At 40.4% G+C, this 16,026-nt stretch overlaps 1 protein-coding gene and 1 long non-coding RNA gene across 3 annotated transcripts in view; one reads left to right on the top strand and one right to left on the bottom strand.

Moving 5' to 3' along the window:
• The window catches only part of LOC119538413, a 97,617-nt gene that overhangs the window by 46,699 nt on the left and 34,892 nt on the right, over positions 1-16,026 (top strand). Inside the window, exon 2 of the long non-coding RNA XR_005217552.1 lies at positions 15-113. This is a non-coding gene — a long non-coding RNA (uncharacterized LOC119538413). The remainder of the gene's footprint in view (positions 1-14; positions 114-16,026) is intronic.
• Positions 18-15,751, bottom strand: TCN1 (transcobalamin 1). Of its 2 annotated transcripts, XM_037841335.1 has the most exons (10): positions 15,612-15,751; positions 13,165-13,344; positions 12,262-12,396; positions 11,218-11,373; positions 10,138-10,328; positions 7,739-7,922; positions 6,773-6,956; positions 5,455-5,573; positions 5,265-5,305; positions 18-1,744 (listed from the first exon to the last, which is right to left on the bottom strand). In XM_037841335.1, exons 1-10 carry the CDS (start codon positions 15,688-15,690, stop codon positions 1,718-1,720), a joined length of 1,296 nt encoding a protein of 431 aa, XP_037697263.1. In that variant the 5' UTR covers positions 15,691-15,751; the 3' UTR covers positions 18-1,717. The 2 variants fall into 2 exon arrangements, with proteins under 2 accessions (XP_037697263.1, XP_037697264.1); XM_037841336.1 differs by lacking the exon at positions 18-1,744 and having other exon boundaries at positions 4,624-5,305.

The raw sequence follows: 16,026 nt of genomic DNA, 5'->3' as shown, positions 1-16,026 counted from the left end.
TCATTCTGTTCCAGCCACGCAGAACTTTGAGCTGTTTCTTGAACACGTCCTCCACCTTTGCACTTTGATCCTCATGGATGGCTCCCTCACCTCCTTCATGTCTCTGCTCAAAGGTAAGCTTTTAGAGAGGTCTTCCCAGACCATCCTATATAAAACAGCCCCACTTCCATGTACACCCACTCTGCTCCTTACCTGTTATCACTTATCACCCTCTGTCACACTATGTATGCACTTGCTTATTGTCTTTCTCCATCCCCACTAGAGTGTCTGTTCTAAGGAGGCAGGGGCTTGGTCAATCTTGTTCACTTGCAACATTGCCCAACAGACAGTAGGAGTTAAATATTTTTCAAATTAGTGAATTAATGAACAAATATCAGACATGGATGTTATAAAGCACTTTTTGTTCTTTCTTGGGGAATGTTGGGTGGTTTTGAGAGGTGAGGGCACAGGGTACATGATGGGGTGTGGTAGACAACTTCTAGCATGCCTCCATGTTCCTGCCACCTAGTGTTCATGCCCTGTGTAGAATCCCCTTCCCTTGAGTGTGCGCTGGACTCGCTTCCAATGAATATGGCAAAAGTGAATGGCTGTCACTTCCGAGATGAGGTCATAAAAGACCATGACTTCAGTCTTGCTTGTACTTCTCTGACCCTTCTTGCTTGCTTGCCTTCGTGAAGCCAGCTGCCCTGTTGTGAGCTGCCCTACGAAGAAGCCTAGGTGCCTGGCAAAGAACTGAGAGCAGCCTCCAGCCATCAGCCAGCGAGGGAGGGCTCCTGTCAACAAGCATGTCACTGAGCTCGGAAGCAGAGCTTCCCCAGTCAAGCCTTCAGATGACTGCAGCTTCGCTGGACATCTTGATTGTAGCCTTCTGAGAAACCCTGAGCCAGAGGATCTAGCTAAGCCATGCCTGGATTGCTCACCCACAGAAACTGAGATAATGAATGTTGATGTTTTAAGCCACTAAGCCTCAGGGGAACTTGTTCTGTAGCAGTAGATAACTAATACATGGGGTATGATGGGAGATGAGACCAGAAAGACAGCTCGGATCTACATGGTGTCGGAACTTGTGTGCCACGAAGAAGGCACAGCCATGATCTCCCTTTGTTGTAATTCTGTATGTCTTGCCTGTTGGGCATTGGTTAGGGGCCTAAGGACAATTCCTACCTCTGCTATTAGGTCCTGAAGTGACCTTAGAGGAAGAAATATTTTGTCCATCTATCTCAGTGACCACCAAGATGGAAGGTGTTATGTTACCCCTCTCTTGGAAAAAAAATGATAATTTTATCAAAAAAAAATCCAGTGAAATTGTATGCTACCAAGACAGAGACATGCCATAGGGTTTCATGCTTCCTTTGTTTCCTATTCAATGCAATGTTAAACTTTGTCCAACTGTCACCATACTGCTCTTGTTTTCTGCCTAAGGCAGACTTCAAATTAGATATTTGGAAGAGATGAGAGAGGGGCTGCTTGCTCTTTGCAGCCAGTCTCTGTGGCACAGCTAGGTATCTCTGCTGAGAGGGGAGGTGTTCTAGCCCTTGTTCAGAAGAGACGTTGTCAAACAAGGATATTATCAAATGACCTTATATGAGGCACTAATCAAAATTGTGTAGGAAAATAAAGGTAAGTAGCATGACTTCTAAACAAAGGAGGATTTTAGTAAATACCTATTTTTCTCCTTCAATGGTGATAGCCAGTCTCTGAAAAGAGGCAGGTGGTCTCAGGGAATCTTGCAGAAAGATTCTTCCTGTTCGAAAGGAAAGGGAAGATCATTACAAGGTAGTGGCTGGAAGTTAGACTTTTCATTTATTCCCCTAGCCTTACATGTTTATTTAAATTTAAAGTTAAAATTCAATTTCCTCAGTCATACTAGCCATATCTCAAGTACTCAATAGCCACTTGTACCCGTTGGCTACTATATGGCCCAGCCTAGATATTGACCATTTCCTTCATTGCAGAATGCTCTATTTGATAGCACTGGAAAGATTCACGATTTCTAAACTTGGCTGTGCATCAGAATCTGCAGAGGAGTTTTTAATGAATCAGATTTCTGAGTCTTGCATCAGAGCTGCTGAGTCTTTTTAGGAAGCTAAGGCCCAGGAATGTGAATAATTACAAAGTCCCTTAGGAGATTCAGACTCCAAGCCTTGCTTTAATATCCTCCTCTACAACATCTCAGCCGAGTGGTGGGCCATTCCACATCCAGCACCTGATTGAGTATCTCCAGCATGAAATCTTTAAAGTCTTTCTGGGGTTCCATTCTGTTTCCCAGTTCTCATATTCAGGAAAGCCAGCAACAGAAGTAGGTGGAATAATTCCCCTGCCCCAAAGATGTCCACATTTTAATCCCCAGAACTTGGCAAGGGGGAATTAGTGTTGCAGATGGAATTCAGGTTGCTAATCAGCTCACCTTAAAATGGGGAAATTATCCTGGATTATTTGGCTGGCCCCACCATAATCACAAGGGTCCTTATAAGGATAGATGGAATCAGAGGAGAGATGTGATCACAGAAGCAGAGGTGGGAATGATTTGATTGCTAGCTTTGGAGACAAAGGTGTCATGAGTCAAGGAATGCGGGCGGCCTCTAGAAGCTGGTAGAGGCATGGGGATTAATTCTCCCCTAGAGCCTCTAGAAGGAACGTGACTCTGCTGACCCCTTGATTTTAGCTCAGTGGGACCCATTTTGCTCTTCTGACTTCCAGAACCACAAGATAATAAATTTGTGTTGTTTTAAGCCATTAAATTTGCAGTTATATTTTTACAGCAGCAAGAGGAGGGGGCTTTAGGAAACCAGAGTGATGCTGACTTGGGTTCCAGAATCTGCTCATGACAGTCCTGAGCTCATCCACAACTTGGAGTGTCATCTCTTTAAACATGCACTTCCTTGTAAGTCACCACTTAGAGTTATGGTTGCTTCAAGGTTGATTACTACACAATTGTTTCAATAATTGTTTTAGTTAGGAAATAACTCTCAGAGCAGGAACAGCACAGGAATATATTTCTTGACTAATGCATTTCGACAGTCCTTGGTTAACCTCTATAGTTGTTGTTTCTTGTGCCTAAATTTCTGGCATCAAAGCACCTTGACTTTCTTTGGACATCTGCAAGTTTTATTTATTGTTATTATTTTTGGCTGGGGTAGCACATTGTTGTTTCTTCCCTTAAACTTATTATGAGTTTTGTAATAGTCCCAAGTCTTAGGAGCTTCTCATAATGCAAGTGAGGCCAGACTTGGTTTCATTGGCCAATGCTAGTGGAATGCTATTCCATTAATCTTCATGTCTACCTTGATATTAAGGGATTTCTATCAGACAAATATGTTATGTTCTAGTTAGAGACCACTGCTTGCAAAACCTTGGCTTCTCTGTTAAACATGGAATTTAGTAGTACCAGAGGGAGATATTAGAAAACATAGTGGCACAAAGTGAGACTTAATGCCTGATCCATTAAGAAGAATTAAATGAGAATTAAAAAGGGAATACATTTTCAATGTTGTGATGCAATGTTATTTAATTCTGCATTGGTTCATCAATTAATCTCTCCTACCACACTCTGGAAAAATAGGGCTAATACAAATTGAGTTCTTCACTGGTGTTGACTGAATTTTATTGAAAGTGAACTAGATTCATTGAGAGAGAGTCAGGGATCTCAAAGAGAACTATCCCAACATTGTTAGATTGAGATTCAGTTTCACTGGTCGCTTGCAGGGTCAGTATTTTCTGTCATTTTGACATATTTGTGTTCATGTTTGTTTGCTCGAGCCTCCTTATTTTCCCTTACTGACAAGGCTATGGTACCAGTTTTTCCAGGACAGTCTCAATTTTCTATCTGTTCTTTGAATATCATTCTTAACAGCATTCTCTTTTACTATTAACAATGTCCTGGTTTGGATGATAAATGATATGGTCATATTTATTACAGACAGTAATGTCAATTCAAACATTTGTCATATTTGGTGCTTTAAACCATATCAATTTCTAGAGTCTACAAACAGATCTGACAACTGCTGCCCTGTGCTAACACTACCAACGAGAACTGGAAGGGGTCCCAGGCCTCCCTTACATCTCTTACTTAACTTTCAAATCTTCCTAAAAGACTCTCTTACTTACTTTTCAAGGTAAGACATAGACACAAGAGCACAGAATCCAATGCTGTCTAGTCCAAGGGCCTCTGTTATACCCAGTTAATCAAGGCCAGGGCAGAGCTGAACCTGCTGGTCAAGGATTAGTACCAGAGAGTGGGGTGTGTGTGGGAAGAGGTTCAATCCTTGACTGTGAAGCAGGGTCCCTGTGGATGGGGAGGAAGGTAAGATTATCATGAAGAAAACATGAGTAATGATGGAGACATTACTAGGGTAATTCAACTAATTCTGCTTGAAGACATCTTTCTTTGAGGAGTTACTTTCAATGGATTACTTAATGTTGTATATAAACCACTTTTTGCCCTTTGGCCTCTCAAAGGCAGGTAGCTGCATGAAGCTCAGGTACTAAATATAAAGTACAATGTAGATCATGCTGCTTAGACATGAAATTTGTTGAAATGAGCAATTGTTGAACATTGGAAGTAATTTTTTAGATGTTTATATTGATAATATGTATAGCAGGGCCATTTAAATGGGAGAAGAAAAAGAAGGAAAAGAGATGTTGGAGAAAAACAAGTAGGTCTCTTCAGAGGCAGATAGAGGAGGGCATGGTATTATTTCCCGAGCTTTATGGACTGACTTTTTTATGCATAGAAGCCTCACATTCCCATCTTTCTCCAGAGCGTTATTTTTCTCTCTCTACCCACGGCCTGTATGAGGTCGATATGACCACTCGATTGATTCCTTCCTTGTACCTGGGCCTCAGAGCACTGAATCTCCCTACAAACTTTTGTTTGATCTCATTGGTTGCTGTGGAAATACTAGATTTAGAATCTTACCTACATTTTCCCAAGTTGTCCAAAATCACCCAGCTAGTTAGTAGAGGAACCTTGAGTAGAACAAAGTTTATTAGACCTGTGGTCTAATCTTTTTTCACTTCTACCTCTTCAGTTGGCCTTCCTTATTACAATAATCCTTTTTTAAATGAACTGATTAGAACATGCTTTCTTTGTACAGTTATTGATGTTTTAATTGAACATGCAGAGAGAGAAGAAGAGGTTATTTGCTCTCCTATTGAGATAAATGAAAAGGGAAGCTTGAGGCTAGTTTCTACGTGGAATTCCACTGCAAAAGGATTAGATCTGGCTGAAAAGTCTGGGGTTATTAGTATTTGCTCCAACGAACCTCCAAATTTTCTCCATCATGGACAACATAACTACCAGCTCCTGAAAAGGAAGAAGAAAGAGAACTGGATCAAATAATCTGACCACAGAATCACTAAGCAATGAACAAAAGGTACTCACAACCCTGGCACATTCCCCACAAAAGCTCATTTTTACCTCACGGAGCTCATTGACATCATTCCCTCCCTTACCTTGGCTCAGTGGATTGCCTCCACTCAGAAGTTCCCAGTAGGTTCTGTCGTTATTGTTGGCCCTTAGACCCTGAACAGAGGTGATGTATGGACCCCATGAGCTCTCCTCCATTGTGAATCTGTGGGGCACAGTGGAGTGGTTACAAGAACTTCAAATTTTAAAAGGAAACAACACAGGTTTTTCTCAAGCTTTAACATACCTAAGAATCACTTGAAGAGCTTATGAAAAAAATGCATATTTCCTGGCCCTATCCCCAGATATTTTGATTTTGTAGGTCTGGGCAAGGGCTAGGAATCTGCACTTTTTATAAACACCCTATGTGATTCTGATGCTAAATTAGAGAAATAATGCCGTGGTTTTTGCCTCCTCTTCTGCCATAGTAGACACTTTGTGGTCAATAAATTCTAACCTTCTACCCCCAGATGGTACTTGTTGAAGATACTCAAGCAGTAGCACCATAAATTAGTGGGTTTTCTCTTAGGAAAGAGGGATAGGAAAGAATAATTTAGTATTTCATGCTGTGCTTATTCAAAAATGATGTGGTCAATTTCTGTTTCATATTCTTCAATAGTATTTCTCTCTGTACCTTCCTGGAAGCCCTTGAAGGCAGCTTTTATACACACACACAACTACACACACATACACACAACTACACACACACACACATATATATACATTTAAAATTATGTATTATGATTATTATGATTTTCTCCATAGCATCTTGCACTGTGTTGTTAGACATACAATAAATAATTGTCATTTGGATTTAAGAAGCCAAATAAACCACATTTTTCAGAGGCAAAATCAATACTTTAATTTTTAATATTTGCTCTCTCTAGGCAAGGGGATCTTAACCTGGGGGCTGGCGGTGGTCTGTGACTCTCCTGAAAGGACATGGATGGGCTTCAGCGTGGTTGTGAAGTCCCTTATTAAATGCCAAATTTTGTATGTAAACTTATTTTTCTGGGATGAGCTCCATCATACCCATCAGATTTTCAAAGGAGTCAGTGACTTGAAAATAGATAAGAACCACTGTTCTAGACATGAAATCTCTGACTTAAGAGGTTCTATCCATTGAAGGATTTTTTGCTGAAAGAGAGATACTTGGGTTTCATCCATCCATCAGATAAACATTAATTTAATACCTAGTATGTGGTAGAAGTGAAAATTCGTTTATTAGATGTAGATGAATATAAAAGGTACAATTAACAAGTGCTGTAATATACTTTGTATTCAGGTAAAACTTGCAGGTGTATTCTTTTGAGTCTCTAGAAATTCACACCAAACATGTCAATCTTAAGTTATATACAGACATACCCAAATATAGTCTCATTTTGTTTCTGAGCTTCCTCCATTACATCTAGGAAGACAGACCCATTCAGTACAGTGACATCAGTGGAATATGTTTCATTGATTTGCACAGAATAATGGACTGTGATCACTGAGGGCAATTTAGTAGGTGGCGCAGGTCCAGGTTCGTGAATGGAGATATTGAAGTTATCTGGCAGAGAGAGGAATGCAGAGAGTAATATTTAGAAAAATAAAAATGATGTTGGAACTTGCACACACATACATCCCCTTCTCTTGAACCCTTTCCTTCTTGTAGATAAGGGCTTTCTGCAAGGAGCAAGTGTCATCAATTGAAGGTCATATCTCTTATATAACTAAAGCAGGAATTAAACCAGAAACTCACTGGCTTATCAAATGCTGGTGTTTAGCTCAACTCACAGCTGTTTAAGTAACTTCATTGCCCCAACTCCCATTTCCCTAAGAGACTCTTGCTTTTTAGGTTTTTGTACAGCATACAGTAATACTTGCCTTTTAAATCATTATCTTTTTTTTTTAAACATTTGAGTGCCTGGTACTGTAGTAATTATTATATAAGGATTCATGGATTATCTCATTCAATTCTTACAAAACCCTGTGGTACCTAATATTATCATTCCTATTTTGTACTTTAGAACACTGAAGCTTAGAGGGCAAAAATGTCATCCAAGGTCCCTAAACCTGTAAGCAGCTGAATCAGGAACAAACAGAGATAGAAGGGGAGGTCTCTGTCTGTCTGCCTTGTTGCAAAACCAGTTTGAATAAATTCCCCATCCTACAGTTTTCTGAGACTACTGCCATATACCTTCATACAATGTATTGAGGCCTGAGTTCTCTCTGGGAACTGTTAGGATTTGGTGGTTTATCTGGTCATGTTGGTCTCTGAGGACATTTAGATCTCACATGCTTTGGGTGTGACACTAAAAGGCAAAACAGTTTGTTCTGTAGTGCTTATACCATAGACACAAGGGGCATCTTTGTTCACATCCAAATAGGTCTTTCCCATCAGGGCAGGTAAGATCTGGGCTGCAGCTGTTGGCATACTGAATGCTCCCCGAGGAATTTCCTTGAGCACTGTGTCCTGAGTCTGTGGGCAGTTCCATTCATTTTCATTGTAATAGTTTGATGAGACAAAGAGGGCCTATTGAAAGAGGGAGGGAGGGAGAGAGAGAGAGAGGTACTTCAATTAATTGGGAAGACTACATCTAACTATTTCAGTAAGTATTTATTGGGTATTGACTACACAGGAGGTCGGGAGGCTCCTTAGGAGCTACAAAGACAACTAAAATACCTTTCCTTCCCTCAAGAAGCTTATAGTTTGGATGGGGAAGCAGGGAATGGTTCAATAACAAAATATAACAGTTCCAATGAGAACAGATTTTCTCTGCCATGTTCACTCCTGTATCCCCAACACTGCAACAGAACCTGCCATATAGGAAGCACTCAGTAAATATTTGTTGATGGATGAACTATTGCAAAACAGCCAAAAGATGAATGCAGTAAGAGAAGAATCTAGAGGAATGGCTTTTCAAAGGAGGAAGAGCTCATAAGCATTTAACTGAGACTGAGGAAAGGCTGCGTGGAGAAGGTGGGCCTTGAGCTAGGCCTCGCAGGTGGGATGGAAGGCCAGTGGGTGAAATGAGGAGGGGGCAGTGTACCCAGAGCAGTGTGAGCAATGTGCTGAGATAGGAATGGCCAGGGCGTGGCCTGGCAGTGATGAGAGAATCTACCTGTTAGCAAGATCCCCATGGGATCCTCCTGGTCTAGGAGGACTGATTGTATAGGGAACACTCAGGGCAATTATGGAAAAGAAGGCTGGAGAAGAAGTTTGGGTCAGATTGGTAGACCCTTGGATGTCAGGGTGGTCAGGGTGAGGTGCCTGACATCATTTGGTTGACAGTACAGGGGGGTGGGAGAGGAGTGTCTAATAGGTTTTGAACAGATACTATCCAGGCAACAGAATGTAAGTTAGATTGGAGGGGCAGCATTGTGAAGTAGGAAAAATTAGTACAGTATTAGCAAGGCAATGTTGGCAATAACCAAAATGGTCTGAACTATACGTGTAGCCAACACACATTTGTAGGATATATAAAAAAGAGCAAAACTAAACATGTTACCTCTCCCCTTAAAAACTGTCTTGTTAGCAAGTAGCTCTTGATCCTGCTATGAATTAGAATCAGTTGTAGAGCTTTCAAACAAGACCGAGGCCAAAGCTCCACTCCCAAGTTTCCATATTAACTGGCCGGTGTGGGGGCCAGTCATTAGTATTTTCTAAGCTATCCTTCAGGTGATTCACATGTGTAGCCGAGAATGGGAAACCACTGTTTCTAGTAAGTTCAAACGTCTTAGCCGGACAAATAACAACACAAGAGCTAACAACAATACAAACAACCTTTTGATAATATCCCTGCTCATATCCCTTGCTTCATCTCATGATGCTTATTGAAGACCCTACACTAGCTGCACTGAACATCTTGATGTTCCAAAAATATGTAACATTATGTCATGCCTTTGGGTCTTTGTCCTTGCTGCCCTCTCTCCCTTGAAGGGCCTCTCCCCCTGAGTTGGCCTGGCAAGCACCTGTTCTTGCTAAATACTAGGTAAAAATACATGTTTTTTTTTTTCTATAGACTTTTCTTGGTCTTTTCTTGATTCTACCCCTCAGAGTTGACTAACTGACTGAATGATTGCAGGAATAAAGTCCCGCTCCTCAGGAAATAAATGCAGGACAGTGTTGGTGTTAAAAGTGTGAGTTTGAAAGCAAATTTTCTACGTCTCATCTGTCTGCAACACTTGCTGACTGTGTAATGTAAGGCAAGTTAATGCTCGGGCCACATTCGCCTAGGAAATGGAAGTAATAATTCCTCCCTCATTGGGTTGTTGTGTGGATTAATGAGTTAACAGAGGAAAACACTTGAACTAGTACTTGACATATATCAAACACTCAAAAAACATTGGCTGTTATTACCCCTGCCATTTATTAATTGTATAACAATCTAATTTGGGAGGGAAGATGAAAGCATAAGACAATGGTATCTGGTAGAGTGTGAAACTGTATGTGATAGAACAATAAGAGAGCCCAGGATAGCCTCTAGAATTGAAATTAAGGAGAAAAACAGTCGGGAAAAAGCTTCATCAAAGCATTGAGTATGGAGGGGCAAAGATTGAAGGTGAGAAGAGTACATTTCAAGTCAGTGGAGAGGAATCACATGAGCAAAAACTCAGATGAAGCAAGCAAAGCAATCAAAGTTGGTATAGGAAACACAGAATGGATAAGATTGTAAGAGGCCGATAAAGGATAAAGATTTGCTTTCTTCTATGACTCCCTTTTCTGCCTCTTTTACTCTCTGACTTACCTGCATTGCTTCTCCTGTACTGTATATGTTTCCAATGAGACCATTTTCTTTTTTCTCAAACAGAATCTTTTTTACCAGTGTCTCTATATAATTATCAATAGGCTTTGAATTCTCTTTATCTGCTTTGATCTGCCCATTTATTATACTCCTCCTCACACAGGTCAGAGCCAGGACAGCCATTCCGCCAGTATCTGTCAAGAAAGAAAATATTAGCAATATCTTTGGAAGGTTCCCAAAGGGTTCCATTAGACTGATTAGAAAATAGCATTTGACAGAGTTTTTCTCCAAACTCCTTAAAGGGAAGGATGAGGCAAGAGGTCGGCAGAAAGTAGGATAAGAGCTCTTCTGGCTTGTTACCTGGTTTTACATGTTTCCCTTTAGTGTGGCATCTTCCTTCTCTGATAGGAAAAGGAATATGAGAAACCCCATATTCTCTTTACTATCCAGGAATACTGAATGCTGATTTGCTTTGAGCTTTTTGGAGAACAATGAACTGTGTATCTGGATCCACAGGGCTGAACATCAATACTGACTGTCGAGAGAAGACTTCTCTTGGATACGTAAGCTGACTCAGTGGGAAGTCCCCCTCCATTGTGAATATTTTATTGATCAACATTTTGGACCTTGTCATTGGAGAGGGTGTGCTGTTCAAGTTAACTCAGATAATCAGAATGGCTCCAATAAATTAGAGAAAGAGGCAGCGTTTAGGGAAATGAATTCTATAGCATAGCTTTCACTAACACTTATGCTTCCTAAAATGTTTTCATATAAAGATTATCATAATTTATTCTCATTTTATGGGTGGGAAGATTAAAGCCAAGAGTTACCATGCATTGATTATGTAACTCAAAGAAGAGCTGGGAGTAGGAAATAGGTCTTCCTTATATACCACACATCTAGAAAGAGGCTTAGATCCCACTTCTCACTCATTCTTCTTATAAAGAAAATTCTCTTTCTAGAGGACTAGGGTAAAGAGGATAGAAAAAACAATCTAAATACTTACCAGTACTTGCCCTCAAAGGGCAAGAACTACTGGTGACTATGTGCTCTGTACCAAGGGAATTGGGTCCAATAACTCACCTACTGAGAACTGGCCACCAAAATAATAGTTTTTATTTTCAGGAGTGAAATATTCAACAATTTCTGTTATTGAATAGTTCCCATTGAACAGACACAAGGCCAAAACATCGAGACTGAGTTGGTAGTAGTTAGTCAGTGGATTGCCATTGTGTGCTTCTGGAAGAGAGAAGAGGAGCAATACCTTACTCATGGAAGTGGTACTGGATTAATACATTTTAAATCCATTTCTATTTCCTTTATTCCCCTCTCTTTTATGGAGAAATGAGTATACACAGATGGAGGGTTGGGGAGGATGGGAAATCACCTATAGAATCAGCAAACCTAAGAAATTTAAAGGCACTTTAAATTTTAGACCATCCAATTAAACTCAATTCCCTTCATTTTATAACAGAAAAGACCCAGCACCAGAGAGATTAAAATAATATCCCAAAATTCAGGTGCTTATAGAGCTAGGGCCAAAACACAAGTCTCCAACCTCCAAGCCAATTATACTTTCAGTGGTGATGTGTCAGTTATTAGAAGCATGGATTGGAAGCCATCTCAAAGGAAGAAGGGGTCTGAAGAACTTAGTGAATAACAGGATAAATATTAGGTGATGGATCAAATAAAAACAGCCACCATGGTCAACCTATTTTTCCCAGTGATAAAGTACTTTGGTCCTTTTTAGTTCTTACAGCTAACAACAGATGCTTTGGTACTTAGGACACGATGCTTTGTATTATTTATCTATTTCCGGTGTATTCATTGTTTTTCTAAAACAGTCACCTGGAGTGCTAGAGGACTGTGCCCTGCTTTGTGTTTGTGTTTGTTCACCATCATATAGAGATTAGTGTTTGGCACAGGGCCAATGCTCAATTGAACAAATTTGAAAAATGAAATTCTAGACTCATGTTGAAAAAGGTAAGAAGAAAAAGTGACCTGGAAAGATATTGGGATAATTAGAATGAAGAGAAGAAGGAAAGAGTGTAAAGAAATTCTATACAGTCCTTCATCAGTGAAGGAGAAGCAAAGATTTTCTGGGGTCGCTGAAGATTTGATTCTCACCCATATTTTCAATTTCTGCTTGGAATTTCTTTTCCAGAAGGTCAGCCAGGTGAGAATCAAAGCTTTCATCAGGGTTACGACATGCTCCCAAAGCCAGTATCGTCAAGGCAAGCTGTCCTGAGCTTAAATTTGGTCCTGAAAGGAAAAGTATCCAAGTTCAACAAGGTGCACACTTGTGATTTTTCTGGCCTCCCATCTTCATATACTCATGTCCTTGTGATTTGTATTTCCTGTCACTTGTTTTCTTTGTCCTTTCTTTGGTTCCAAACTGATGTTTTATTGTTCTATTCTTTATCCCCAAAGCAGTCTTTTTTTGGTCAGTGCTGTAAAATTGCAGCTTTTTCATGAAGTCATGGGATCCTTTTGTAATTTTCTCCTTTTGTGTGTGCCAAGATAATAACAATTGATTCGCATATTCTGCCTTATAGAATCTCAAAACTCTCAGATATCTCATAAAACTTACATATTGTGAAGTAGGTAGGGGTGCCATCATTTCTCCCTCATACTGATAAGAAAACCGAGGTTCACTGTTGGCATGAACTGCTCAAGGCAGAGCATGGACTCAAACCCAGTCCACAGCTCTCTTTCTCCGTGTTTGCCCCTCTACTGTCAGTTTTCTTACTCAGTGGTTCACATTCATGTCTGCTTGTAAACTCAGCCAGTTTATAAAACAACACGAATGGATAAGAGCCTACAACTTTTGCCTTTTCCTTGTAGTCTCTTGAATTGTCTTCAGGACTCAAAGAAGCAAGATCTAGCTCTGGGGTGAATGGCAGAGGATTGATGCTTTGTGGCACCTCAAGTTTCATACAGCTAGGATAGATGTAGCAGGGGTACTTTGGACACACAATTTTTACTGGAGATGTTCTTTTCCTAAATTTCCCAGGAAACACAGGCACTCACCTTTCCTTTCCAAGTTGTCCTTGACTCGTTGGATCATCTGTTGCTCTAGGCTTTGGTTCCGCATCCCAACAAGTCTCAGGGACAATAGAACATTGGCAGCTTGGGTTCCGTAGGTGTAATTTGAATAGATCATTGTGCTCAACAGAGGGTTTAGATAGAAGTACTTTTCTTTACTTACCTCTGTAGTGGGGAAATGAGAGACAAACAACCAGAAAACATTAATACTAGGAGCGGGGATGGTATTAACTGATGGATATGGCACAGACATAGACCAATCTAGTGGCCACTGGCTGTATTGCAGGAACAATACAAAGGAGAGTTTAGTCCTAGCTATGCCAGGCATGACTCCTTTACCAATCAGGATGGAAGTGTTTCAATATTTTAAAAACTGGTTTACCTCTTTGCCACTGTATCCTGGCAGGATACTCATCCTGCCTGGGAGTTCTAGTACCCCTAATTTTACAGATGAGGCCTAGAGAGGGTATCCCTAAAGAAACCTCGGTAACCAGAGGCTTAGCTGAGACTGGAATCTGTGTCTTCTGATTCCCAGTCTATAGCCCTTTCTAACTTCCTGGATTCAGTTCTTTCCTCTCCATCTTCTAACTCATTTGGGTTAATACTGAGGGGATGCAGGCAAGGCTGTTATTATCCCCAAACCACATTATCTGCTGTCCAACAACCAGGTATCAAGATCATTATTCAGCAGTATACAACCTTGAGATAAACCCCCAGTTTTAGTTGACAACGTTTCCAAATCCTAGGGGCAAGGACAGAGGGAATCAGTATGTGAGGAACTAAAAAGGAAATCCAGAGCCCCCAGAGAATTGGAGCTGAATAAGAACAGTTAGTCACCATTAAAAACATGACAGTGTTTAAAGATACTTTTTCATAATCCTGAGACATAGTGAAAAATCTTATCCCTTTCCAGATTATGTCATGGGTTAGTGCGATAGTAAAGACATGAGCCCTGGATTCAATCAGACCTTATCTGAGTTCTGTGTGCCTCGGTTTAGGACTGTGGGTAAGTTATGTAACTTCCCTGACCCTCAGTTTCCTTATATTAAAATTGTGGATATTACCACCAACCTCACAGGTATTGGACAAGAAACTACTTAAACTGTAAAATGCTGTACATATTACTACCTCCAGTTCAAGCTGCAGTTTCTGTCACAGCACTTAGAGAATCCAGGGAATGTTTTTTCTTCACTTTAAAAGAAAGATTCAGGAAGATCTGAATGGAGTGATTGTAGAAAGGGCATGGCTTGTTGTAGGCACAATGGACTATTGTTGAGTCAGCTCTCTGAGATTTTGTGGATGTGTAAAACTCAGCAGATTTTCTGGCATTGGAATAGACTTTTTAGTTCCAGGTCAGTAACTCAAGTCCGTTTGATTTTGAGGACAAATTTGCTAATTTTGTACAATGAAGTGAACTTCAAAACCTCCTTAGGGATCCCCTATTCTCAGGATACCATGGGGGAAGTAAGAGGGAAGGAAAAAAATTAGAGTCGGCAGATTCTGTGCTTTAGCTTATATGAATACAAGCATATCTTCTGCTTGTATTGAGCTCTTTTTGCTGTTGGCTATAGAGTACCAGGAAGATATAGCCACAGATGGTGCCACCTAGTCGTTTTTAGGCTTATTTACTGCTTAATTCCAGGGTAAAGACTCACAGAAGAGAAATCATTGGCCTGAGAGTTACATCAGACTTTAGGGAGTAATCTGCTACAGCCCCTTTCCCCTCATATCCTTAATTAATGGAGGAAGCTAAAGAAATTCAGAAACACTGGGTCATACATCTACTAAGGGGTCAAACTACACCTGAACCTAGTTTTCCTTTCAATTAGTTTATATTCTTTAATAGAATATTAACACAATCTCTGGAGCCAACACTTAGACGGGAGATGAGGGGTTTTTATGTCTCATGGGGAATAGTTGAAGAAAGGGAGATGTGTAGTTTGGAACAAATAAACTCAATAATGACAAGAGAGCAGTATTCATTATTTGAAAGAAATTATCATTATTTGTTTCTTTTGTAGTCACAAGAGTTAGCTCCAAACAGTGTGTCTAACTTCAGAAAAATAGATTGCAACTCAAAATCATGAGATAACTTTTAACAATCTTGGGAAGTTTCTGTGATCATGAATTTTCCTTCATTGGAAATGAACAAGAATAGACAGTTACTTGCCAGGGATGCTGTGGTAGAGAGGATCTGAGTCTAGGAAGAATGGTCAGGCAATTTAACCTGGAATTTATGCTCCCTCTTAAAAACAACATACACTGTAGGACTTTCCTCTTCATCTTCTGTCACCCTTTACATCACTCATAAAGTCCACCCATGTATAGAACTAGAAGAGGGTCTTTTCTCAGGTAACTCTACACAGAGACCCCTGTCAGAAGCCTTCAGGAGACTATGATATGAGAGTAATTTTATCTCAAAGTGTACTCACCACAGATCTCGCATCGCTGACTTGGAATGAGAAAAAACAATAGCAGCCCCACTAGGGGCAGCTGGTGTGATTGTCTCATCTCTCCAACAGTGTGCTGGAACGGTGAGGAACTGACTGGCTATTTATTTGGTGATGGGCAGAGGGTAATGAGAACTCCTCCTTCAGGTGGCCTCAACCTCTTTCACTCAAGCTAATATTGAGCAATGTCAGGAGGTGTGGTCGTGTGTTTGTACAAAGAATGTGATAAACCAGGAAGAAGACTTGAAAAGTGTGGTAAGGGAAAAATGAGGAAATAATTTTTCTTTGTTTCCTGTCCCAAACCTTCAGGGTTCTCATTCTTTACTATGTGCCTTCATCTCAATGAGCATAAATTAGGTGAATGACTGTGTGCCGGTTTGAATGTATTATGTCCCCC

The sequence above is a fragment of the Choloepus didactylus genome, chromosome 6, assembly GCF_015220235.1.
Source record: "Choloepus didactylus isolate mChoDid1 chromosome 6, mChoDid1.pri, whole genome shotgun sequence".
NCBI classification, from domain to species: Eukaryota; Metazoa; Chordata; class Mammalia; order Pilosa; family Megalonychidae; genus Choloepus; species Choloepus didactylus.
This window is presented reverse-complemented; position numbering and strand designations above follow the sequence as displayed.

Coding starts and splice junctions, on each gene's coding strand:
- TCN1 (XM_037841335.1), bottom strand. CDS start 15,690: ATGAGACAATCACACCAGCTGCCCCTAGTGGGGCTGCTATTGTTTTTT. Junction 10,329..11,217: donor TGGTGGCCAGTTCTCAGTAG/GTGAGTTATTGG, acceptor CTTTCTTGACAG/ATACTGGCGGAATGGCTGTC. Junction 1,745..5,264: donor ATGATGGAGAAAATTTGGAG/GTTCGTTGGAGC, acceptor CCTTTCGAACAG/GAAGAATCTTTCTGCAAGAT.